Raw genomic sequence first — 25,944 nt, 5'->3', positions numbered from 1 at the left:
GCCAAAAGCAGGCCAAAATAGCGCGTGTATTGGGGAGGCATAATTATGTCCTGTCCGTAAACTAACTGAAGTCGTTGAATAACATAGCTTGACGGATTAGCAAGATGAAATGGCAATGGGCAGGGCACATAGCACGCAGAACTGACGGCCGATGGGGCAGACGACCTCATAAAGGCGCTGGATGCGGGCCGGCCAATCTAGAAATCGTCGGGGGAGGCCTATGTTCAGCAGTGGACGTCCTGTGCCTGAAATGATGATGATAATTTGATGTCTAGCAATGCTAATTACCCAGTCAGCTTCGAAAAACATATGATTTGCTTTAAACGACGAGGGGTTAAAATTGAACTAAGTATAGATAGGTGCAAGACAAAAATGTGTTCAGATGGCGCCACCTCTGCGGAAGTGGGCGGTGCGGCGAAGGCGCCGGCTGCAAGTCGTTTTGACATTTGCTGAGGAAACTGAGGGAATGGAGCACGAGATGACTCAAGGCACCATAAGTCAGTGATGGCTTTTACGACCTGTCAGTTGAATGACTTTGTATGATTGTAAGTGTCATTGGCGTTGTGGTTTCGAATTCTTTTAAAGGAAAACGAGAAAATTCTCACATACCTACTCGTACTTACCTAATGCCATTAGTTTATGCATTTTGGATATCAATGTCATTGCTAAAGTTTATGTGGATGTATGTTTGTAACTCTATCACGCAAAAACTACAGTACGGATTTTGATGAAACTTTACAGTATTATTGTTTAAATACATCAGAATAACATAGGCTATAATAAAATTTATAACGATCTGTTATAAGCTAAATTTCACGCGGGCGAAGCCGCGGGCAAAATCTATTATGATAATACTTTACGTAAATTTAAAGGTAAAAGTACCGAAATACCTACCTTAAACTATCCTACTGATAATAAACTTAAAAAGGGACGTTTTGCTTTAAGGAAAAACATTATTTCAGAATGGAGTGGAAAGATAATAATAGATATCTCACCTATTTACCCTCTTTCGGTAAAACTACACCTTGGTCCTGGAGGTGTGACCCTAGGCCATAATTTAGTTAAGGGCGGGCCTAACTACTGACATGAGTTAAAGTTAACGTGAATAATGATCTATACGTTAAACGGCTGTTTTGCTGACCTGATGAAGTTGTCTATTTAGTCGTGCTAGGCTGAAATTTTGTGCTGGATTTGTAAGAAAAATGTAGGCTGATAAATAAACCAAACTGATATTCTCTACGACTTGACTACAAAATTTTCGTATGGAAAGTTGCAATATAAAGCACCGGTTTCTGGGACCTGCAAAGATGAGCCACAAGTTACTATAAGAACTATTGTATATCAGACTAACTGACCCAGCGAACTTCGTACCGCCTATGTTTATCAGAAATAATGGGGAAAGAATTTTACAAATCGGTCCAGTAGTTTTGGAGCCTATTTACTACTTTCTACACTGATATTATAAAGAGAAAGATTTTTGTACTATGAGATCTCACAGTGCGCGTGGACGCACAGGGTGACACACGAACCAATCACAGAGCTCTATTCAACGCCGTGCGTTCGATTTGCTGCTTCACTTAAGCAAGCATCGTTTGTGAATACGGGTGTTAGTGTAGAAAGTAATGAGCCGTGCTACATATTTTGACTAAGGTATATACGTAGTTTGTTTAGTTAGGACTTGTAGAGTTAGGCCGTGAAGAGTTAGAAGCTTGGCTCTTGAGTTTCTGAATCGAGATTCTTGGCTTTAGCTCATTTTCTAATTAAATATCAACTTTTCATGATGATGGTGATGAGCACGCTTAAACTGGCAATCGCAATTCAGAAACCGGGTCTTATTAATTTTCCATAATTTGCTCAGAAACCGAGGGATTTTCACGCAAAATAAGTAACCATATCCTTTTCATTAAACCTAGCTACTCCCCAATTTAAACCTACCATAACCGTTAATTCCAAGTACCCCAAATAAGAAAATAGCCAAGAATTCGAGGGCGCCTATAACTTACGTGGGCGGGGCGTCGAACCCCACAGCAAACACGTAATTCCGTTAGGGCGGGCTATCTGTTCTCTATGGTTCATAAACTTTAATGTATCGCAGTTTAAAGGCAGATAAACATTGGCAAAAGCACATCAAGTTGTAGCATTTTATGTATTGGTAATAAGGGCGAGTTTGCAATGAAAATGTAAGCCAATATGCTGTTGATAGAGACGTTACAAAACTCTATTGGGACGCTTCGAAGTGTTAATTTGATGGGGTTTGTCGTTTGGTGCTCGGTGTAATTGCGTTGTTTCTTTAAAGAATTAAATTAAAATATAGTAATGAGGATGGTGTCAACTTTGAGATATAAAAAAGCTCTTTAAGCTTCGTTAAAGGGCTAAAACTACCATTTCCTAATAGTCTTCCTCTATGAGGACTTCAGCGGAGGAGGAAGCGCAGCGTAGGACGTCCACCCACAAGGTGGACCGACGACCTCATAAAGGTAGCGGGAAGGCGCTGGACGCAGGACGCCACTAACCGGCCACTGTGGCTGTGGAAATCATGTTCAGCAGTGGACGTCCTATGGCTAAAATCATATGATGATGATGACTTCAGTGAGTAGATGATACCAAAAATAAGTAAGTAGAGTTATGTGTGTTTTTAAAGACTTTCAATTTTTTTCAAATTCAAATCTTTATTGCGTAATAAGTGACAATTTGTTTGAAATGTTTGTTTTATACTGTTAGAAGGAGCGCTCTTTTTCACAGCAATAATTTTGTATTTGATATTTAGAAGTAATTGGTGGATTAACGATATTTTACCGTCCTTTAGATATCATATTGGTTTTGCAACAAAAGGTAAGCTGTATATTCTCTTTTGGTCTACGTCTCATCTAGATATCTATTATCTAAATTTAGTTTAGTTAGGTATGAAGACATATACGCGTAAAATTACGTACACATAAAAGTATGGATTACATTTTTACTGCGAATCATATGATACATAGCAAAAAGTACATTTTACTTGTATACGTACTTAAGTCCTGAATATTGTATGCAAATGTTAAACTTATTTTCACCTGTAGGAAGTATCCATTACATTGAATCTACATTGCGGTGTCAAGTTTCAATTGATTAATGTTTTATTTTTTCACAAAGCTCTGTCCAAGTCTTGAGGCTACAAGCACATCAGCCTTTACATTTTTGTTGCAAAATCGACCCAATTACAACGGATTAAGATGCCAATATTAAGCTTGATGAGCAGTCGGCTCTACGATCGGCGAATTTCAAAGTGGTAGGGTATCATCAAAAAAACGTTCACACGCGAGGAAAACTACGCATCTGTTAAGAAAGGTGTTAACATATGAAGCGATATAATTACAGCGTATTCTAAATTCTGAGAAATATTCTAGGGTTGACAGCGGGGACAGAGCATTAATAGGACTGTAGGATAGGAGATAAAGAAGTGCCTATCTGGCCTACTCGTAATTATAATTAGATTAGGATTTGTTCGACCCCGGATCTTTGTTACCAATTATGGACCTACCTATGCGTATTATGGGCCTTATTGTCAAAATCTTGATTTTAATAATTTTGATTGCTTTAATTAAAAAAACATAACCCTCCTTCTGACACAGTCGGGTAAATACGTCTTTGTTTGAACTCTAATTGTATATTTTGGACCAAAATGGAGATTAGTGGTTATTTGGATAGCTATTAGTAATGATCACTAGAAGTTAAGAATAACGATTATAGATAACAATATAATCATACAATTTAATTAATAAGTGACAACCCTGTCACATCGATGTTGAAAGACACGATCCGATTCTTAATTAGATTGTCAATTAAAATAACCGCCGTTACTGAGAAGTTAAGGGCTTGTAATTAATTATAGTAAAAAAGTCACATAAAGCGCGCCTTTACAAACGTGGTGCGTAATAAAATTAACACCCTTTAATAATACTAGGCACAAATATTAAAAAGTTAAAAAGTTTGTTTGTTTCGTTGAATGCGCTAGTCTATGGAACTAGTGGCGCGATTAAAAAAATATGTTTTCTTGGATAGTTTATTCATCGAAGGAGACTATAGGCTATATTATACCACACTACGACCAATAGAAGCGGATTATCAACGAAAAATGTTCCAAAAACGGAAAAAGTAATTAAAATTATTTTCACGCGTACGCCCCCGTGTCGTATAGCTACTTAGTTAATTTTTTTTGGCAAGTAGGTACGCTTTTAAAAGCACTTTCACACGTCCCAGTGTTAACCCTACCACTGCTTCGGGACAATTAATGGGCCAGTGTATTAATACAGAAAAATACAGACACTCAAATTCAAATTGATTTATTTTGCAAGTAGGCTTTAAAAAAGCTCTTGTAAACATCTCGAACATAGTACCATAAAACACTAACTAGCACAACAACCCAAAGCTCTTCACTAATAATCTGACTACAATACAGACTGTTCTAAGCAATAACATTTGAATGATACAAAATCATTACCAACTTTCCCCGGCGATTCCGCGTATTCCCCGCCCCTGTCTGGACAAAGTCGGTACAAAGAATCTGTTGTACGCGGTAACGTCATAAACCCACGTCTGGGAAGGGGTTTACTATCTGCCAGTCGGCTGGTTGCCGGACAGTCGCGGAGAAAAGCAATTTGCAATTACTAAAAGTAGAGATCTTTGGCTTATTTGTTTTTTTTTATTGTGTTTAATGCTGTATCTCATGTTGATAGCCCAATAAAATAAATAAATAAAATCAATTTTAAAAAACATAACCCTCTTTCTGACGTAGTAGGGTAAAAAATACAATCCGATCGAGTTAACTGCACACCTCGCTGGAATGCGACTCTTCCTTGCACTCACCCGCACAGCTCCCTGCGTTCGCGCCGCTCATATCAGATCGTCGATGTGACGTCACAGCCGCTAGGTGAGCAGTTAACACCACAAAGGTTGTTCCTTATAAATTACAAAAAGCCGCTGGATGCAGGCCGCTTCCTACCGGCTAGTTTGGAAATCATGGGGGAGGCCTATGTTCAGAAGTGGACGTCCTATGCCTAAAATGACGATGATATGCCAATGTAAGAGTCATGACTTACGGTCTAATCGTTGTATTATTATTTAACGATAACCCGTGCTTTTTGTATGGAATTTGACAGATTTTTGACGTTTGTTAAAGTTAAAGTAAGATGGTGCAACCCAGCCTTATAATTTCACTTTCTCATCAACAAGTCCTAGTAGAAAACAGTTCAAATGCCGCCCAATAACGCACTAAACTTTTTTAAATTTCGAACATAAGAATCTCCTTAATTTCAATTTAAAATGTCGAACCTATTTTTTCTTTTTAAAAGACTTTTGTGTGCCAGTATCTTGGGCGGCAAGGCGGGGCGCTACCGCGCTTCACGGTACACATTAATTGAGCAAAACGAAATCAAAGCGCCAGAGACAAAGTAGAGCTCATTATACCAACGACAATTGCGCCGTATTGTCGAAATATACTTCATTTGACTGGTGGTGCAGTTTGTATGCTTTAAAATCAAATCAAATCAAAATTATCTTTATTTGTATAGACTAATCACTAATTAAATTAGTACTTACAAATCGTTAAATACTATACATAATTCTTTGTTTGCCCTACCAGGCAGCGCTTCGAGACAAATATTTGGCAAGTGCTGAGAAGAAGCGCCGCAACAAACTCGGTCACCACTGTCTGTCGGTTTAATGTCTGTCTCTAATCTTGCAGTAGGTAAGCCTAATATAAAAACGATAGCAGGTGTAAGTAAGTAAGTAATTAAAACAGAAGTTTGTATGTGTCTCTAAAGGCAGTGTTCACCAAATAAGAACAAATGGTTTTTGATGCTTTAATAGCTTCGACCCGCGTGAATTTCAATACTACAGCTTATTTGATATTATTAAGGTGGTTATACCTTGTGTCTGATTTTTAACATTGTAGAGTTTTATCAAAATCCGTCCAATTATTTTAGCGTAAAGAAGGAACAGACAACAATAATAATCGATAAGTAAGTAGTTTAAAACCATTATACTGCCTTCTCTGACACAATATTTTTCTAGAGAAATGTCCTTATAATTTAAAGCAAAAACTGCAAATTTATTAGCCAACACGACTTCCTAATTCCACTGCCCTATTTGCCTTAGTTTACGACCTAATTATAGTGGCCATACAGAAGCACCTATACAATATCAGTATCATAAACACTTAGTTTTATCTACGTTGCATTTGCAGGGCCAAGGACAAAAAACATAAAAGGTAAACCGACAAACCACAGTCTGAAAAAACACCATAAAATACTCAGAACAAAATAAACTTTTTTACAACTGTATAAGATACAAATTAGAATGGCTATAGGAAAAAAATATGGGGCATTTTTTTACGCAAAAGGACGCGTGGTAAGACGACATATGTCAAGTGACGCTTTTTTATGGCGATATGGTGTTTTGACCCACTAATTGACATTAAAAGAAATAATATTCATCAATTAGAAGTTGGTTTATGTCATCTAACAGTTCCGCAGTTCTTTGTAAGTGTCCATTGTTGAAAATAAAATATAGGGGTGGTTTTTTATTGGCATGGTGATAAAGAATTGAATATGTTAGAACACCATGAAAAATTGCATAATTAATTAAGTGTTGAGCGCTCATGTCCAAGAATGTGTTTAATGGACTTCAAATTATGTATAAAAAGCTGTAATGTCATAATTTTATACGTTATTCTTGGTTATTCAGTCGCTTTACTAAGCTATTGCATATGTATAAAGTTCACTCTATGGTATCATTAAATAGCAAAATTTTTAAGGTTTTTTGATTCACTTATAATACTAGTTGTAACTTTTAGATTTGTTTTGGAAAAATAAGTATCCCATGTCCTTTTACTTGATTCATATTTTTAATGCTTTATAAATACTTAACTAATCGCACAGCAGTTAAAAAACTGTTACCTAATACAAATCTAATACATACAGATAGAGATACTTTCATTTTGTATTCATATTGAGATGATAAACTTGTAAAAGCTGTACAATGTCTGTCAAAACATTATGTTCGCCGTCATGATTGATTTTTGTATGACCACTAACCGCAATTTCATAACGAAATAAATGTATGAAGCTGATTCATCATTATTAAAATGATAGATGGCACGGCAAGTCTCTGATTTTGATGACTTTATTTAGAATTACACATCATATTATTTCTATTATTTATTAGATGTTTTTATACAACAAATCCTTCGTTTGCTTCTGGTAGGTAAATTAGAGAGCATGGGAAGCGCAGAACTGGTCGGGAAATCCTTAGGGGAGGTCTTTGTCCAGCAGTGGACGTCATTTGGCTGAAATGAAATACAAATTTAGAAAGATTCCTCCTACTAAAATAAATATCTTTAAATATCTTTAGACAATCTCACACAACGCCATCTAGCCCCAAAGTAAGCAATTAATATGCTTGTGTTATGGGTGCTAGCTTAACGGATATACTACTTATATACTTTTTTTTTTAAATACATACATATTATACATAGTAACACCCAGACCCGTCACAGAAATTAAAATTCATCATTTCAATTTCTGCCCGGCCGGGAATCGAACCCGGGACCTCTCGGCATAGTAGTCCGTTCTGAACCACTACACCAAACGGCCGACTAAAATGGACATTAAGGCTGAGTTGTACCTACCAACTTACTTGACCGCAACTTTGACAATAACCGGTGCTTTTTGTATGGAGTTTGACAGATTTTTGACGTTTTTTAAAGTCAAAATAATACGATACAACCCAGCCTGCATGACCTGATGATGATAGGGCTACTTAGCTATAAACTGGGGTATTTCATATCAACGCTGTATAGAAGGAATGCTAGAGACTTTATAGCTCCTAAAGCTTGTCAATGGGTTTCTACAAGTTTTGCTACCGTCAGTTTGTAAGCACGCCGCTAACAACTTATAAGGCGATAAGGGCCCGCGTAAGTTAGGTGCAGATCTAACTTGAGAAATTTACACTGTGTTTACACTGAGAGCTTGGCACCATCGTGGTTCAACCTAAAAAATATACTCTATTTAAGTCCCTAGGACCAATGGTCAAAAGTATTTTTTTTCCAGATAGGTACAATCTATCGGTTCGAACCCACATTAATAAGGTACTGGGTGACCAGTGACCGATTGGACACTACTAACAAAATGATTCCATGAACTATCCTTAAAAATTGACGATTTTAATTGACGTAAGAAAAGCAGACTCAATAATTTGATGTATTTTTTATTTGATTTTTATTTCATTTGAAATGTAAGTATTGGTCACTTGACTCTTAATAAAAATTGATCACATAGGACTATCAAACCTAAGTGGTTTGTGGTCGCATTTCTACAAATAAGTACTGTTTCATAAAGTCAATCTCAACAAACTTGGTATTGTCATATTTTTTTAGTTATTTCTTTGCTTTTGCCCGAAAAGCATCAAAGCACTGCCATTCAGCCAATGTCACATCCTATTGAACAGAGAATTAGTTATCTTCACATTTCTAATATTAGCATAGAGTTACCTTAACTTCAATAGGCGTGTCTCAGCGTACGCGCGCCCTAAAGCTGCGCGAACGCTGGACATTCGCTTAATTGGAATTTATGTCATCGCTGACGTTACCACCTTTGCTCCGGAATTATGAGCGAAGAATGACGTAAATGGAGCTAAGGTATGCATTACATTGTCTAAGCATTGTCATCGGGTGTTGGGGTAATAAATTGCTTTTAGGGATGTTTAGTAGATATAATGTTATGTTTAAGCACGTCTTTTGTTTTTGTTGACGAATTCTTGGGATTGTATTAATGGTTGCAATAGATTATTTTACCACATGGTTTTTGTAACAAATAAATAAATTGTTAAGGAAAGAAAATAACATTAGTTTATGAAAATAGTCGAGATCATTAGAAAGACATTCACAGTTCTAGTGAGTTTTTGTCTGAAATTAATATGAAGTTTCTATAGGTTCCCGCTCAGTTTCTACATGCTCTAATTTGGACTGTATTTTAAAAACAACTCCCAGGTAGAGTATCAATACTAATAGGTACTTACACACTTAAATAGTCGAGTCAAGCGGGTTACCTTCACCATATCGAATAACAAATGATCGAAAATCTAAATATCGAACACGTTCATCGAACGATCAAAATATCGAACATAGGTTTGAACTTAAATATTCGGACTGATCACGTCCGTAAGTGTGTTTTCATCATCATCATCATCATTTCAGCCATAGGACGTCGTCCACTGCTGAACATAGGCCTCCCCTAATGCTTTCCACGTTGATTTAGTTTAAGTTTTAGTTTAAAAGAATTTAGAGAAACTTCTCTCCTAACTAACCAAAGGACGAAGCACAAAACGTGTTAAAACAGTTTGAGCATAGATTGAGCTTTTGATTCGATGAATATAATTTATGACTAATATTGAATCTAGTTTTAAGCATAGTTTTTTAAACGGACCTAGGTATATAATTAGTTTTAACGTTTTCTAAATCAATATGTAAAGTATGTAAACGAATTACAGTGGTTATCAAATCAACGGAATACCGAGTCCCTGTTTAGACCGAGCTTCCGAGCGCATCCGGGGTAGATTGCTCCTTTATTTTGTTCCCAGTCTTATCTCCCATCTTAATTAACACCGCTGCACGTATAAAATTAAGAAGTCATTATAATTGCCTTTGAATTGTTAATATTCCAAATAAAAACGTAAGTTTGTTGACGTAGGTCGTTAAGGCGGTTTGCGCCGTGATGAGTCAAGAGACCCAGAGAGACCGCGACAGAGACCGCGACAGAGACCGAGACAAAAGACTGAGACAAGAGTTCAAGACAAGAAGTCTGACAAGAGACCGAGACCAGCGACCCAGATAAAAGATAGAGCAAAGAGACTTAAACACGAGACCAAGACAAGACTCAGTGACAAGAGACCAAGACAAGAGACTGAGTCAAAAGTCCGAGACAAAAGACCTAGACAAGAGACCAAGACTGAAACTTACGTTGCGCGAGCGATACAGGGCAGGGACAGGGGGCAGAGACCGACTCAAACAAGAGACCAGACAAGAGACCAGACAAGAGACCCAGATAAGAGAGAGACAGAGCAAAGAGACCGAAACACGAGACCAAGAGAAGACTCCGTGACAAGAGACCGAAACAGGAGACTGAGTCGAGAGATCCGGACAAAAGACCCCGACAAGAGACCGTGACAAGCGTGACAAGAGACCGAGTCAAGAACTGAGACAAGAACCTAACTGAGACTGAAACTTGACTTAACGCAATGTATTATGCAAGCACCAGTTCACGAGCGAGATAGAGACAGGGGGCAGAGACCTAAGTCAATAAAGGTACAAGTCCAAGATGGATTGCAGACCGCAGACTGCAACCGCAAACAGCAAATCTCTATGAAATCCCCAGCATATTTCATAGAGTTTATATGCAGTCCATCTTGGACTTTGTACCTAATGGTCGCGGTCTTCCGTCTCGGTCTCCTATCTCGGTCTCTTGTCTTTACTGGTAAATAAAATTTACTGCATTATCATATTTAAGTTAAATGTGTATAATGTACATTGTATTAGGGTTTGTAATTATGCCATTAATGTTTAATATTAATTTTATATGCTCTCTATTGTTATGACGCCATAAAACATCATAATAAATGGGGTTTATGAATGAATCTAATGGGAATCTTAATTTACGTAAATTAGAGATATTATTCTTAAGTATGGTGAGTATTGTGTATGGAAAGTAGAAGAAAATAATTATTATTACATAAGAAATGGGCGTGGTTTAATAATTGAAATGGAAATGCTAGTTTTTAGTGGTGTTTTAATATTATAATTTAAGTTTATGATTACCTTTATATCATTGTCTTACGCAAATAAAGAATTTTATAATATGCTGGTTGTATTGTTAGTACTTATAAACTTTAAACTAAATAGGTACTTTGTGTAATCTCGTAATTTGTATGACTACTTCACAAATAAACGGTTATGTACAGTCGCGGAATGAAAAGGTTCGTCACCTTAGTGTCGGTTTTCGCTTGCACTAGGTACTGTAAGAGTCAAACCTGCCAACATAACAGTGCAAGAAACAGTGCTGCTAACATTTAAATAAATATGACGTTTGCTAACGAATAAGGTTTTGCTTGTTTAATTTTCTATCCCATGCAATGTTACAAAATGTATTTTTTTTTTTTATTTAATAGAAATAATAATGGCAGGTTGAACCAACAAGAAGGTTTTAGTTTATCAATCATAATAATCTTGACAAGATAAATCGTCAAACAACTTTGATCTGAATAATTTTGAACTTTACTGACGAACAGTTAAAGATTATTTTCTCTAACTCGAGATTATTCTGTAACATAGTTTCAAAAGGTAATATGTGCTCGCGATTCGTTGAAGGAATCAATTTGAAAACTGACGAACCTTTTCATTCCGTGACTGTACATATGTATGTATAAGTACCTACCTACGGTCAAGTAAAATCAGTAATGTCAGTTTTCAGTATTTACGGCACTCTTCCCACCTCTCGTTCCCACCGCTGCAACTCCTGTACCTAAGTGTCGAATAAAACCCAACAACAAAACCCAACAAGTTTTCAGTATTTGATAAATATTTATATGTAATAATAGTATTTTACAGCTTAAGTAAAGCAGCAAATCGAACGCACAGCGTTGAATAGAGCTCTGTGATTGGTTCGTGTGTGACCCTGTGCGTCCACGCGCACTGTGAGACCTCGTAGTAATGTTTGTGATTACGGGGGGGTAGGTAAGGCTTTGCTGCATTATTATGGTTTCACTTAACCAATGCTAAACCTCTAGGCCTAGGCGCGCCACGATAACCTTTTATCGATTTTATTGATTTGCGATAAGCCCATACATTTGTCGTCTAAAATCATCGATAAGATTTTATCACAACCTGGCTGGCAACGCTGACTGTTAAATTTGCATGTTAAGATGTGATTTCCCTGGGGCGTGCCGGTATCGCCAGCGTATCCAAATCGAAAATCAAACTCTTTTTGTTCGTTTTCTATTGGGGGGTCCTATTCTGAATATGTGGCACGCAAATTGAAAAAGGTTGGATTAGGGAAAAGAGTTTTTTTAGTGGCAATCCCATTTTCTAGATATTGAGACGGAAATGAGAATTTTGTACTGAGAACGTTAGAATAATATTATGTACCTACTTGATCTATACTTCTATACTATATATACTTCAATACTAATATTATAAATGCGAAAGTAACTCTGTCTGTCTGTCTCACTTTCACGCCGAAATAAATTAATATGAATATGAAACCACTGAACCGATTTTGATTCAATTTGGCATAGAGATAGTTTGAGTCCCGGGAAAGGACATAGGATAGTTTTTATCCCGGTTTTTGAAACAGGGACGCGCGCTATAAAGTCTTTCTGTGACAGACAAAATTCCACGCGGGCGAAGCCGCGGGCGGAAAGCTAGTTTTCTTATAACTCGTAGTATTTAGGCAAGTTTCAGAATAAGTACATTATCCCTAGTGTTTTCGCATAGCGAAGGTAGGCGTAAGTTTTTACAGCCATCCCATACACCCTACTTGGATCCGTCAACAATGGCGCCTACAAAAGTACGGACATTTGCATGTGAACACTGAGATCTTATTGGGAAATTCATGATAAGAGAAATCGGTTTGAAAAATCAGTCATGTGAGGTTAAACTTTAAATTAATAGCAAGTAGGTTCAGTTTTAAAGAACACGAATAGTGAGCTTTTTTTACGTAGGCATTTGTTTTATTCAAAAATAAGTTTGATTATTTTTTACAGAAATAGGCAAAGGAATACAGCCATACAGCCAAATGATGCTATATTTTAGTTGGTGCGTTAAGTCGGTTGATAAATGAAACTCTATGTAATGTCAGAAGTCAATAACAGCTTTTAAAGGTTGATAGCAGTGGACAGTCGATTACTTAGGTGCTTACTCGTATGTCTACCAATGTCTATCCAAATTAATTTGTGATATGTATTGTATGTTGTATACCTAACAAGAGCGGTTTTATTTAATTAGAAAAGGAAGTATTATTTTAATTCATGTTTGAGGCCCAACCTCAGCTGGGTGGACGACAAAAAAAATCTTTTCACTTTCGTCTTCATATATTTTTCAACTCAATCTAATCTATTTTTTCCTACTTCTGTGGGTAAACATTTCAATAACACGACAAACAAAGTTATTAAACGAGCCATTTACATAATATCCTCAGAAATATACACATTAGAGATTTGCGTGATACTGGGGGTTTGATGTTATCCCCTATACTGGGGTAATGGCGGTTTCGATAATAATATAATAATACATAATATTGGAGCTGCCGAGTGTCATTCGTTTGCTCTCTATATGAAAGAAAAGAGGCTTTACTTTACTAAAATATGAAATACAGGCCAAAAGCTTCTTCGTTGGGGATAAAAAAATACTAGAGGAACTACACTCAACATCAAATAAACCGCACCTTCCGCGACGCGAACTTTATAGATTTTCTTCTGACACAATCATGGTGCCCCAACAATATTGGTGTTATTTGAAAGCCCAATAAATATCCTTAAAGAAAAACACATTTAATTTCTAAATAAATGATTATCATATACCATAAATGTGACTTGAAAAGAGACCTCACTTTGGGCTCACCTCTGGGATCAATTAGACCAAATTTTATGGTTATAAAACCAAATAATGATCACACGTGTCCTCTTTAACAGATGGATACCGATTAATCCCAACTTAACAGTTTTATAGCCATAAAAGTTGGCTCAAGCGTAATAGCCTATTTTTTGAAGAAGTGACTCTGGATCCTTCTAAAGACACATTTTTGGGGTAAAAACCTTTCCTTTAATGAAATGAAGTTTAGAACTAGGCTTTTAAATGGTGCCAATATTGGTGGGAAGTGGGGATGCATACGTTTGAAAGTGCTTGTTGCGGGAGGTGCGATTTATTTGATGTTGAGTGTAGTTACCTGACCTAGTGAAAGACAATTACTATTATAATAATATTTACAACTTAACTATGCTATCATAGAACTATTTTTTCAGGTTTGGTTACAACTTATTAATGTGACTGGCTGGTAAGAAAAAATATGAGCGTAGGTACTAAATTCTATTAAATAAAAACAAAAGTTATCGAACACTTCCAAAACAAAAGAAGATCGGAGTCTATTAGTCGGCTATTTGAAAATAGAAGTTGGCTAATAGAAGAAGGCTGGGTTGCACTATTTTATTTTAACTTTAACAAACGTCAAAAAGTCTGTCAAACTCCATACAAAAACACTGGCTATACAGGGTGTTAGGTAAATGGGTATATGAGCCGACACTAGCCCATGTTAACATGGTCATAATATAAATGGTATGGTGAAGTCAGAAAGAAGAACGGTCACGCCCCATACAAAAAAAACCCAGACCCGACAGAAACGAGACATACCTCAGTTTTTTTGTCATGTCTTAATTAGTTAAATTATATATTTTTTATATTCGAAATCTATGTATAACACCAAAATATTACCCTTTGTTTTTGTTTAAGCGTTATACAAAAACTAATACAAAATGCTTATTTATCACCAAAATTGGTAAATGTATGTACCTAAATGTCTATTACAGCTGCTATGGAATGTATCTAGGTGACCTGGAGATACAACCGGATTATACAGGGTGGTTATACATATGGAACGATAAGTGATCTCACTCGATTATTTCTAAACTATACAAGATATCGAAAAACTAGTTACTGATTCTGAAAGTGCTTCACGAGCTCTTTCAAATGGTACCAATAATAGGGTACAGATTATGGAAGCTGGTAACATTGAATTTTTGGATTTTGTAACTTTTTTTTTTCCACCCTGTATAATCCGGCTGTATCTCCAGGTCACTTAGATACATTCCATAGCAGCTGTAATAGACAATTAGGTACATACATTTACCAATTTTGGTGATAAATAGGCATTTTGTATTAGTTTTTGTATAACGCCTAAACAAAAACAAAGGGTAATATTTTGGTGTTATACATAGATTTCGAATATAAAAAATATGTAATTTAACTAATTAAGACATGACAAAAAAATTGAGGAATGTCTCGTTTCTGTCGGGCCTGGGTCACAGATGACCGTTCTTCTTTGATATCATCATTTTAATTTTTGTAATTTTCATACAAAATAAATTTTATAATATCAGATAATTTGTATGCAAATTAAAATTATTAAAATGAAGATATCAATTTTCTGAATTCACCATACCATTTATATGACCATGTTAACATGGGCTAGTGTCGGCTCATATACCTATTTACCTAACACCCTGTATAGTCACTACTATAATTATGGTAAAAGTCGGTGGTCTGCGCCTAGGCTTAATGTAAACTCATGGTAAAGCTACAGGTAAGTAAACTTGAAATTGAGAAAGTTATTTCAATTAACTAACAGCCAAACCCGCGGAACCAAGTAGTATGGTTACAAATCCTTTTGTTTTCAAACTGTTCGCCATTTTGCCTACGAAATTCGAACGATACAATCTTTTATTCGTCATATTCGAAAACGGTTAAGATTCTTACCGCTCTGTGTATCCCTAGTTGGCATAATTCCGCAGTATGTATGCTATATCGAGTATTATGTACTTTGGAGAGCGCAGGATGGGGAATAAGCATAAAGCTATTGATCTGATGGTTTCTTTTGATGGTTGGTAACTACTTAGTTTTGTTTTTCCGACACTGCTGTCAACAACTTCGTATGGTATGAATATTGTTTGTTTTAACAGTCAAGTAAAAAATAATAATTGTATTATAACAAACGTCGAGTCTGTTAAATTTCATAAAAAACACGGGCTATGGTTATAGTTACGGTTAAAGTAAGGTGGTGCAACTCAGCCTATGCGTTATGTGCGATCTAACGGTGTGCCTATAGCTGTGATTTGCTTGAAGGACTGTAAAAGCCTGTAAAAGCTGTTGTTGTGGGTTCAAATCCCGCTAGGAGCAATATTTATAGAGCAATGCTATACTAATTAAAATCTATTTTAATTTAAATGGAACGCGAAAGTTTAAAATCTTTTAATGCTATCTTTTAATCTACTGGAGACGTGATTTTTACTGGTAACAAACGACGGTATAACAAGCTCAACAGTTTTGTATTTATATGAAGTTCTAATAAGTTCTAGTTTGTGATGAAAATGTATCTGAGAGTTGTGGACTGTAGATTATGTAGTAATACCTATGTACGAGCATGTTTAGTTACTTTACCTGGTCGCCATAACAGTACGAGTATGTGCTTATAAGTACATAGTTGAAATAACTCAAAACTGGCCCCACCTACCTACCTCGTTCTTACTAAAATAATTTACACCTCTAACCTCACAAAATACCGTTAACCCTAAACTACCAGGTCCGTCCACAAAAAGTAGCGTATTTGCAACACCTCTAGATTTTCCCGGTTATAATTTTCCCAGATGGTATACGCGATAGCTAGCACGCTATAAGTCAGCCTGACAGGTGGCGGTGGTCGCGCCTGGATGACAGACGACGCGTCGCGCGGGTGTTTGTCATTACGCGACTTGAGGGTTAAGTAAGTACAGAAGACAATAAAATTGCGGTATCTTATACAGTTGTATTAAAAGCGGTTTTCCAACAAAAATGAACAGTAAGTGCAGTTGCTGTACATTTGTAAGACTGCTACAGCGGTTGTCGCTTCGTGGATGAATTAGTGGTGCATCGTGATTAGTTGGTCTGCATTGCGTTTTGGCATTGTGTTGGTAGATAACTGCATTGTTTTGGGTGCTAAACGTTATTCATACGAAAAATATTGTCAAGGAATGTGACATGAACACCGTCAAGGCGACGACTTTATAAAAAAAAAAGTTATTTATTTCTTATACTTGAAGACAAAAAACTAGTATCTTTTACTCCGCTTTTATTGTAATAAAAACCAGGTATTTCGTAACGTATATTCATAATAATAAGATAATTATTTTTAGTAAAATTAAAACACAGCATTTATACAGAACACGAAGAAGCATTCACAAGTAAAAGTTAAACCGAGTCATTTCATTTCAATCATGTTCTATAGATAATTTTACCTTCTGCAAGTGTTTGTCATTATTTAGATAGTTATAAATGAACATTTATTTAAAATCCAGAAGACGACTGTCTAAAAAAATTACATGTATTGTACAGCGTCCCTAACGGATACTTTCAAGAACTTCATAGATTTTTGACACACTCGCTAGCGACGACGTTCAATGCAAACTCGCACTAAGCACGCAATGTTGTCATCAACAATTTTAGTGGCCAGTACTTACGCTCCGCTAAAAGACAAAACTGCCACAAAAAAAAATTTTTTAATAAGTATTATTTGCAAAGCATATCAAACTAGGTATCTCCCACACTGTGACCTAGTATTCCCTTTAGTATCGACTCTTGCCCCGTGGAGTGTGAAGATAGCTCCTTGGCTATTCAGGCTGGCCAAGCCTACTCAACTTGGCAACTTGGCAGCTTGGCTAGAACCTATAAAAGGGTACAACAAAGCCTTGGTTAGCCGTTCATTATCAGGGTGCAGGTTGAATGAAATTTTAGAGCTTAAACTTAGATTAATAAAGCATAGATGAATAGTCTTCATACAAGCGCTTAGTCTAAAAGTGAGGCAAAAATCTTATGTCATCATTACTTTCAAAACGTAGTCAAAAATTTACAAAAATGGCAAAAATTTTTCAAAAGTAGGAGAGTTTTATTTTAATTTGTCGGATTTTTCACTTGATGTTACGTTTGAAGTGGACAGAAGGTCCACTAAAAGCTGCCTCACTTTTCTTACGCATACCTACTATCTATCTAGGCTTTATTTTATTTAAAAAGCTTTAAATTATGGTCATAGAGATCACAGAAAAATAATTAGTGACTGATAACTTGATTTAATTCGAGCTATATTTTTGCTATTAATTAACTACATTGAATTTTAATACCGCAAATATCATGAGTATTAAGCAATATTCTACCCAAGTGTACATTAAATCTAACTGCAGGATAATTACTGTGACCTCTGGAAGGGTTGAACTCGTGATTATGAATTACTATAATATTTTCATTAAAAAGCATTCAAAATTCAATTAAAGATATACTACTTTTCATAGTATGTACCTTACCTACCATTAGAAGAATACCTAACAAAAGTATGTGCTACGTGAAAAGAAAAATAAATAAAATTAGGTATATCAATTTAAAAAAAAGTGGCGAAAAAAGTTTCTGAAATGGAAATGTAACACCGGGCCAGGGGCGGGTTTGTAGCAAAAAGCGATCGCTTCCAGCGGCAAATCCGAGTTTAGAGCAAACGTCAAATATTTGAGATGCGATTAAGCGCCGCCTGTGATTGATGTTGTGTTTTGGACAGAGTAGTTAAAATGTAGAGACTTCATTGTAGAGATTCAATGTCATTTTATATCTAAGTGTTATGCAGTATACTACATTAGGTCATAATTGATGCTCATTACCTTTTGGTACACAAAAGATAGTTTAGTAAAACAGTTTACTTTTATTCCATGATGGAGTATGGTACGTCACGTACCATACTCCATCATGGGTACACGTACCGTACGTGTACCTATTTACGAATTTCAATAATAAAACATTGCGGCCAAGTATTTTAGTCAGATCGGCACTACTTAAGTAGTTATTGGATTTTTAAGCCTACAAATGGAAAAAGTCATTAGACATATTTCTTCTTTAACTACTAACTGAACCACTTGACGACTACTGAACGACAAGAACCCTGTATAATTTAGGATTAGCGTCGATAGAATGTATTTAAGACCTAATTGTATGTATCAACATGATGCAATAAAACATTATGACTATTTTTAACAGCCGGTGAACCGCTAGTATTATTTTTTTAAAGAATATTTCTCTGAATTAAAGTTACTCTGCACAGCAGCTGGGGCGGTCCCAGTTTGTCGAAGTTAAAACAATTAAACACATTACCTATGGTGATACTGCAAACACAACGGGACTATGTATATTCCTGTGGGAACCTTGGCTTGTCTGTTTTCAACCGACTTTTCGTTAATCTACTGTAGAAAAGTTTGGTTATTTTCGAAGCTTTGACAAAAACTCAATCACGCGACGTTCACAAGCAATTTTCTTAGTAATTACTACATAGACAGATTTAAAAAAAAAATAGTTGAATTTGAAGATGAAAGATTTGTGCAAAATAAGAAAAATCCTTTTATGTATAGTTAATTTTGCATTTTTGTTATTTCTTTCGCGATAAAGTGCTATAATTTTTTAATAACGTCGCTTCATATAATATTTCTATTTTCATCATCCCTTTATAGTGGGTATCAGATTAGAAAAGCCAAAACGACATAATAATATCCTATTTGTTTCTTAAAGACATACATCTATGTATTTTCAAAGCTGTAGGCGTGGACTACGACGCATAGCAGATGTTGTTACAAGAATAAGCACAAAAGCAAACCTCTAACATTAAATAGAGTTTCCATTTGCCAAATCCGTACTAACATAATAGGTTCAAATTAGCAAACAAATGCACCGTTCTCAATCAACTTATAACCTTAATGTAATGTGGACAAAATATAATTTTGAGTTTTCCAAAGCTGCGCAAATATTTTTTTATTTCTAAACAGCTAAATTAGAGCTTATGCTATGGGAATAAAGATGAAAGTAGCTTCTTATTTTTGTAACAGACTACAAAGGTGTGCTAATATTTAGCTGTCAAAATGTGCGGCGAGATCAAACAACTAAAACTAACCGGATAGTGTTAAGTTACTGTAGAGTAGTGGGCAGATAAGGCTTGAGAAAATTGACGGTCTATGACTTTTGGCATGGTTTTTAAATATGGAAGGGATTTAAAGTATGTAGGTTAGGACACAAAATCGTTGTTCGTTCGTTCGTTCGTTCGTTTCAGCCAAATGACGTCCACTGCTGGACAAAGGCCTCCCCCAAGGTTTTCCACAATGAACGGTCCTGCGCTGCCCGCATCCAGGCTCTTCCCGCGACCTTTACCAGATCGTCGGTCCACCTAGTAGGAGGCCTGCCCACGCTACGTCTTCCAGCCCGTGGTCGCCACTCGAGAACTTTCCTGCCCCAACGACCATCGTCTCTACGAGCTATGTGCCCCGCCCACTGCCACTTAATTTTAGCAATTCTGCGAGCTATGTCGGTTACTTTGGTTTTCCTGCGGATCTCCTCATTTCTGATACGATCACGCAGGGAGACACCGAGCATAGCCCGCTCCATCGCCCTTTGGGTGACCTTGAGCCTTCTTATGAGGCCCATAGTAAGCGACCACGTCTCAGATCCGTATACCATCACTGGCAACACGCATTGGTCAAATACTTTCGACTTGAGACACTGCGGTATTTCGGACGTGAGTATATGGCGAAGCTTCCCGAACGCTGCCCATCCGAGTTGGATTCGACGATTGACCTCTTTCTCGAAGTTGGACCTACCTAACTGGACTGTTTGTCCTACGTAAAATCGTTGTACCTACGTATTATACTTGGCGAATGTAGCCCATAAGTGGACTAATTATTAATATTTATGTAGGTATACCATGATTGATACTTCTGGAGTCGGTGCCAAGATTATGAAACATGTAAAGTTTGCCTGCACCGACTCCAAAAGTATCAATCATGGTATCCTCCTTTTTTTGAAGTCGGTTGAAAACCTAAAGGAATTGAACGACAATTATTGAGTTTCTCAATAAATAAATAAATAAATTGAATCAGCGGGAGCTTCTTTAATGCTCTCGCAACATGTCCAAAATGCAAACTTAACACTTAAATTGGTTGTTTGTTACAGATCACAAGATCGTATTAAAATCCAATAGTTCCCTACTTCTAATCATAATCAGGTCGTCAGTCCATCTAGGAGGTCATCCATTAAACTACCGGGATTACTCGTTGTTGTAGGGTGTCGATCCATAATGTCGGCAGTAAAAAGTTAAGTAGCTCATAATTCTAAGCGTGGCTTAAATTAGGATGTATCCACAACCGCGCGGCGGCGAGATGAAAGACGGTGGCGCTAGAAGCGGCGCTTGTGAGGTGTAACTTGACTACTTTAAAGTTAAATCATGCCTTTGTGTCACAGAATATTTGTGCAACATTGAACCCATTAAGTATTAAATAAAGTTAAGTACCAAAGTTAACTAAGAGGCTGACAACATACATACCTACTAACCGAATAACAAAGGATTTAAGACGATTTTAATAAAATAAATGTTTGCACTACCTTTATCAAATTATATTGTTTCTATTTGTTCACGGAAGGTGTTGCTGGAGGGCTAACCTGAGACACAGGAATCTTCCTAGTTCAGGTATCAACCCACCAACATTCTTACTTTTTGTTTTTCCTGATATTTTGTTATCATATTATCTGTTATGTTGGTGAGAAATAAACTTTACTTTACTTTACGCTGATGTGTGTTAATGTTAAAATAGCAAACTTTATAGACATGAGCCTTTTTAAGACCTACCTATGAGTATAAATAGATTCTGACCATTGAAAACTACTTAATGTTCTATCAAGAAAATAAAATTGATAACAAATCATTTTGACAAACTTTTGAAATTTTTGAGAACGTCGCACCTAAACTGAATGTTTACGAACAAAAAAAAAAGAAAAGAAACAATTTTTCATAACCTTAATATGACCATAAAATGGATTTAAATCAAAACACTCATTTAAGCCCCCAACTCACTTTAAAGTAGTCGACTAATCCCAAAGTTAGAAGCGCCCGACAAAAAGCTCGTGTTTACATACACTTAAGTGGCGCCTGCGTCGAAAGCTCTCACACAGATTATGAAGGATAGCTTGCCGAGCTTTTTCAATGACGTGCCTCCTCAATGAGATGCAGCCTTTTGTCAGACATACCTGAATGTAAATGATTTCTTTGGTATTTAACGCCCGTATTAACAAACGATGCTTGCTTAAGTAAAGCGTGATTGGTTCGTGTGTCACCCTGTGCGTCCACGCGCACTGTGAGACCTCATAGTAATGTTTGTGAATACGGGCGTAAGACTCTGGGATATACTGTCAATAAATGTGAGTTATAGATCTTATAAGATTTATCTACCTATTTGATATAACTGTAAAAAAGCATGATCATCAAAATAGTTTTTAGGTGTTTCGCTCGTCTTAAAATCGACATAATCTGTCGAAAGACTTATAAATGCTAATATGTATTGGGTACTGTGAGAAAATACCTACATTATCTATCTTCTTATGTGAACCTAATAAGTAAGTAGCTTGTGATGATTATATCTAAAAAAAGTATGCAAAACTACCTAAATGTTAAATAGCAGATAATCCGAAATATGCCTGAATATTTTTAATTTTTTTATCATAAAAAATGATAGATCTCCAACCATTTACTTTAAATTGATTATTATATAGCAGCTACATGTGAATGCAAAGTTGTGGTAACATTGAACAGTAAAATCTCAGTTACCTTTTGTATGCATATACGATTTTAATATAAAGTAAGCACCAAGTAAGTTGTTAAGCACCATAACCCGATTGCTAATGTTCTCCTATGGACAGTTTTCACAGTTCCAACTTTTTGCCAGACAGTTTTTGTGATAGCTGCCAAAGCCACGATAACCCAAACTTCATGATTTACCAACATTCTATCCTATATTGGCATCATACGCTGACAAACTTTTATAAAATGACGTAGGTCTGGCTGGTTCACTAGCTTAGTCTACTAAATATGTATGTTATTCCCAAATCACGAGTCGCAAACACTCAAAAGCCTACAAAAACTGTCTAAACGATACTTCAAACATCAAACATGCCGAATCGGAACACCTACGTCGTGTTTACACTCCAAAGCTCACTTAAGGAGCTTAAAGCTTCAGGATTTGCCACCACGCGCTTATCACGTACTTAAAGACCGGATATTTTGGGGGATTTTTTGCTAAGCTTTTAGCGGGTTAATAGATAATCTGGGTGAGCACTTTAACTGATTGGAAAAAGCTTTGGTTTAGAAAATGTTTGGTTAAGTCACTCCCTTTATAACACACCTACTTATGTATACGCTCGTATTCACAAACTATGAGGTCTCACAGTGCGCGTGGACGCACAGGGTTACACACGAACCAATGACAGAGCTCTATTCAACGCTGTGCGTTCGATTTGCTGCTTCACTTAAGCAAGCATCAGTTGTGAATACGGACGATAGTGTGCTCGAAACTAACAATATCTAAAATCGACAAAGAAATTGCCGAAAAACTAAGGCTAGGTTACATAATAATCTTACGATTTTTTTGGGACTTTAAATTCTTTAAATAAATAAGGAAGAGAGTCGCTTCAGAATCTATAATGAGTAGCAGTGTTAAATCAAATAAAATCCCGCTTGATCTTTGATCTACGAGTATAGTTTCAGGATACTATTCATCTCTCCTTTTGGGTTGCTATCAAGACAAAACAATAAATTAACAAAAAAAGAATTAGATAAAGTAAATACAGTGATGCACACTGAAAACCAGCGTCGTAGCCTTCCCCACCGTGGGCCACGGCATGTGCTGAGTGGAGTCCCATTGCGATGGGCATCGCTATTGCGACAGGATGGCACTGCTCAGTTAACTTTTTATTTCCTTGTAATATTTATGTGCTATTTCTTTGTCCTTGTTTAAGTGACGTTCTTTCTAGAAAATATTTCTTTCTTTCTTTCTTTTTTCAATCAAAAGCTGCCACGGCTAAACGATTATTATAAAACAACTTGTCGAAGCAAACTGAATCCAACATTAACTTTGAATGAACTATATGAAAAAGTGATTCCATTCAAGCATGAAACGTTGCCTCGGCGGAACTAATACTCCCTACACTGCTACAAAAAGTACAATATCGAGTCAAACAGTTTAATAATGCAATAAAAGTGCATATTTGCATAGCAAAATGCGCATAAATTGCTCAATCTGCGTGCTTTATTGCGTCGAGAAAATGGCGCCGTATCAGGGCGGGTAGGAAATCCATTACCACTGTAATACCTACCTGCGAGTAGAGTAGGGATTAGAGCGGGTATCGACTATCGATAGATTATTATGCTTGAGCCTACATCAATAGCGTTGTTACCAATTAGGAAGAAAGTGGCTACACTTAAACCGATGTCTATAAGGTTTAATTCCAGGACTGATATCATTTTTATTCTAAAACAAAAGCTGTCAAATATTATGGTCACTTTTACATTTTTTGTCTTTCCAAATTATTAGTAGACAGAGGATATCTATAGAAGAAGAAAAGAAAAATCAAAGATATCCACTTTGTCGAATTATTTATTATGATTGTCACTTTTCTTCAATGTTGAAAAGACTATAAATAGGTAAAAATGGTCTTATAGATTTAACAAACGCAAAATTTGTTCTTATAGCTTGAAATGAAAAACTGGTAGGTACCAAAGAGCAGAATTCTGCAATGACCACGTCGAAGTATGTTTAGATTGTCAAGGATGTTGGTTTTAGAATTCCCAACTATCGATAAAATGATCGATTAATGACACCTCGCCCCATCCCTACAAAAACATATTAGAGTGCATGCCGTCACATTTTCTAATCTATATTCAAATTGGCGCGCCCGCCGCCGGCATTGTGAAAACGGTATATTTTTCCAATTTCGTCCGGAAAACTCGCTCTGGCGTTTTGCATAAACACATCCCTAGCTCTATTGAAAAAATGTAACTAATTTTGAACCTTAGAAACATACAAATAAGAGCGTCGAAGTGAGTTTAAGACGGAAAAGTGTTGGTTGTTGAATCGAATGATACCGATGGGTTGGTAAATAAAGAAGTGGTATATGTATGGAGTTTATTGTGCCTCTCAGGGTTTGATGGGATGCGTTATTTGGCTATTAGCTATTGTATCGTTTTCAATAAACATACTAACATTTGTGTAATAACACGTAAATATCTAGATATAGGTTTCTTAACAGGAGTTATGTTAACTTCCTATTAGTATTTATAAGTTAGAGTGACGTTATAGGAAAGGATAGGGCTTACCAAAAAGTCGACTCTGATAGAGATAATCATTTCAGCCATAGGACGTCCACTGCTGAACATAAGCTCCCAATGATTTTGATTTCCACAATGGCCGGTTGGTGGCGGCCTGCATCCAGCGCCTTCCCGCTACCTTTATACTAACTTTTTATTATTAATTAAAAGTTGTAGAAAGCAACTACATAAAATATTGTGTAATCTTTGATACCCTGTTTTTTTACAATTATAATTTCACTGTCTCCTTACAACCGAATTTTGACAAGCGGACGTTCAAGTTAGTCCGCTGTTAAAAACAAAAAAAACTCCACCTACCCTCTATGTACATTTACATTACATTCATAAATCCTGGATCGCGCGGCGCAATCGCACATAAATATGGAATAAATACAATGTTAATTCGTGTTCGTTTTTGTGTCCCGTTTATTTTCAAAATGGCAGCATTCGTTACAGTTTGGTGGCGCCGGCAGGACAGGCGGCTTGTACGACAGGATCGGAGTTGTGAGCGCTGGAAGCGATAGATCTGGGATGCGCAGGAGTCGCAAAAGGTATATTATGTTTCTAAGAATAGTATTGGGAATTCAGGAATTTTATATTAGGAGAGAATGCGCCGGATACTATACTGACTGACCTCGCTAGCTTTAGCATTATTATGTTTTATGGCAAACCAAATAAATTATTTCACTTAGTGGTATAAATACGAGTAGTTTAACGTCCTACAAAATTTCATAAGAATCGGTCAAGCCGTTTCGGAAGAGTTCTGTTACAAACACTGAGATTTAGAATAATGAAGTCGGTTAAAAAGTAGAGATGCAGCGGAATTACTTTCACATTTGGTAAGTATTAATCCGGCTGAATTTTGGCTATATTTCTGCCGATTGTCGACGGCTGATTTATTTTAAAATTAAATCTAAATAAAATGACAATTTGTAAATAAAAAGGTTACGTGAATGTT

At 36.4% G+C, this 25,944-nt stretch overlaps 1 protein-coding gene across 1 annotated transcript; it reads left to right on the top strand.

Moving 5' to 3' along the window:
• Nucleotides 1–382: 382 nt before the first annotated feature.
• Nucleotides 383–10,201, top strand: LOC135083649 (U1 small nuclear ribonucleoprotein 70 kDa-like). The gene is made up of 2 exons (XM_063978355.1): nucleotides 383–497; nucleotides 9,735–10,201. Exons 1-2 carry the CDS (start codon nucleotides 383–385, stop codon nucleotides 10,199–10,201), a joined length of 582 nt encoding a protein of 193 aa, XP_063834425.1.
• The last annotated feature ends 15,743 nt before the right edge of the window (nucleotides 10,202–25,944 follow it).

Source organism: Ostrinia nubilalis, chromosome 24 (genome assembly GCF_963855985.1).
Source record: "Ostrinia nubilalis chromosome 24, ilOstNubi1.1, whole genome shotgun sequence".
NCBI lineage: Eukaryota > Metazoa > Arthropoda > Insecta > Lepidoptera > Crambidae > Ostrinia > Ostrinia nubilalis.
The sequence above is the reverse complement of the archived record's forward strand: the minus strand, read 5'-3'. Positions and strand labels throughout refer to the sequence as shown.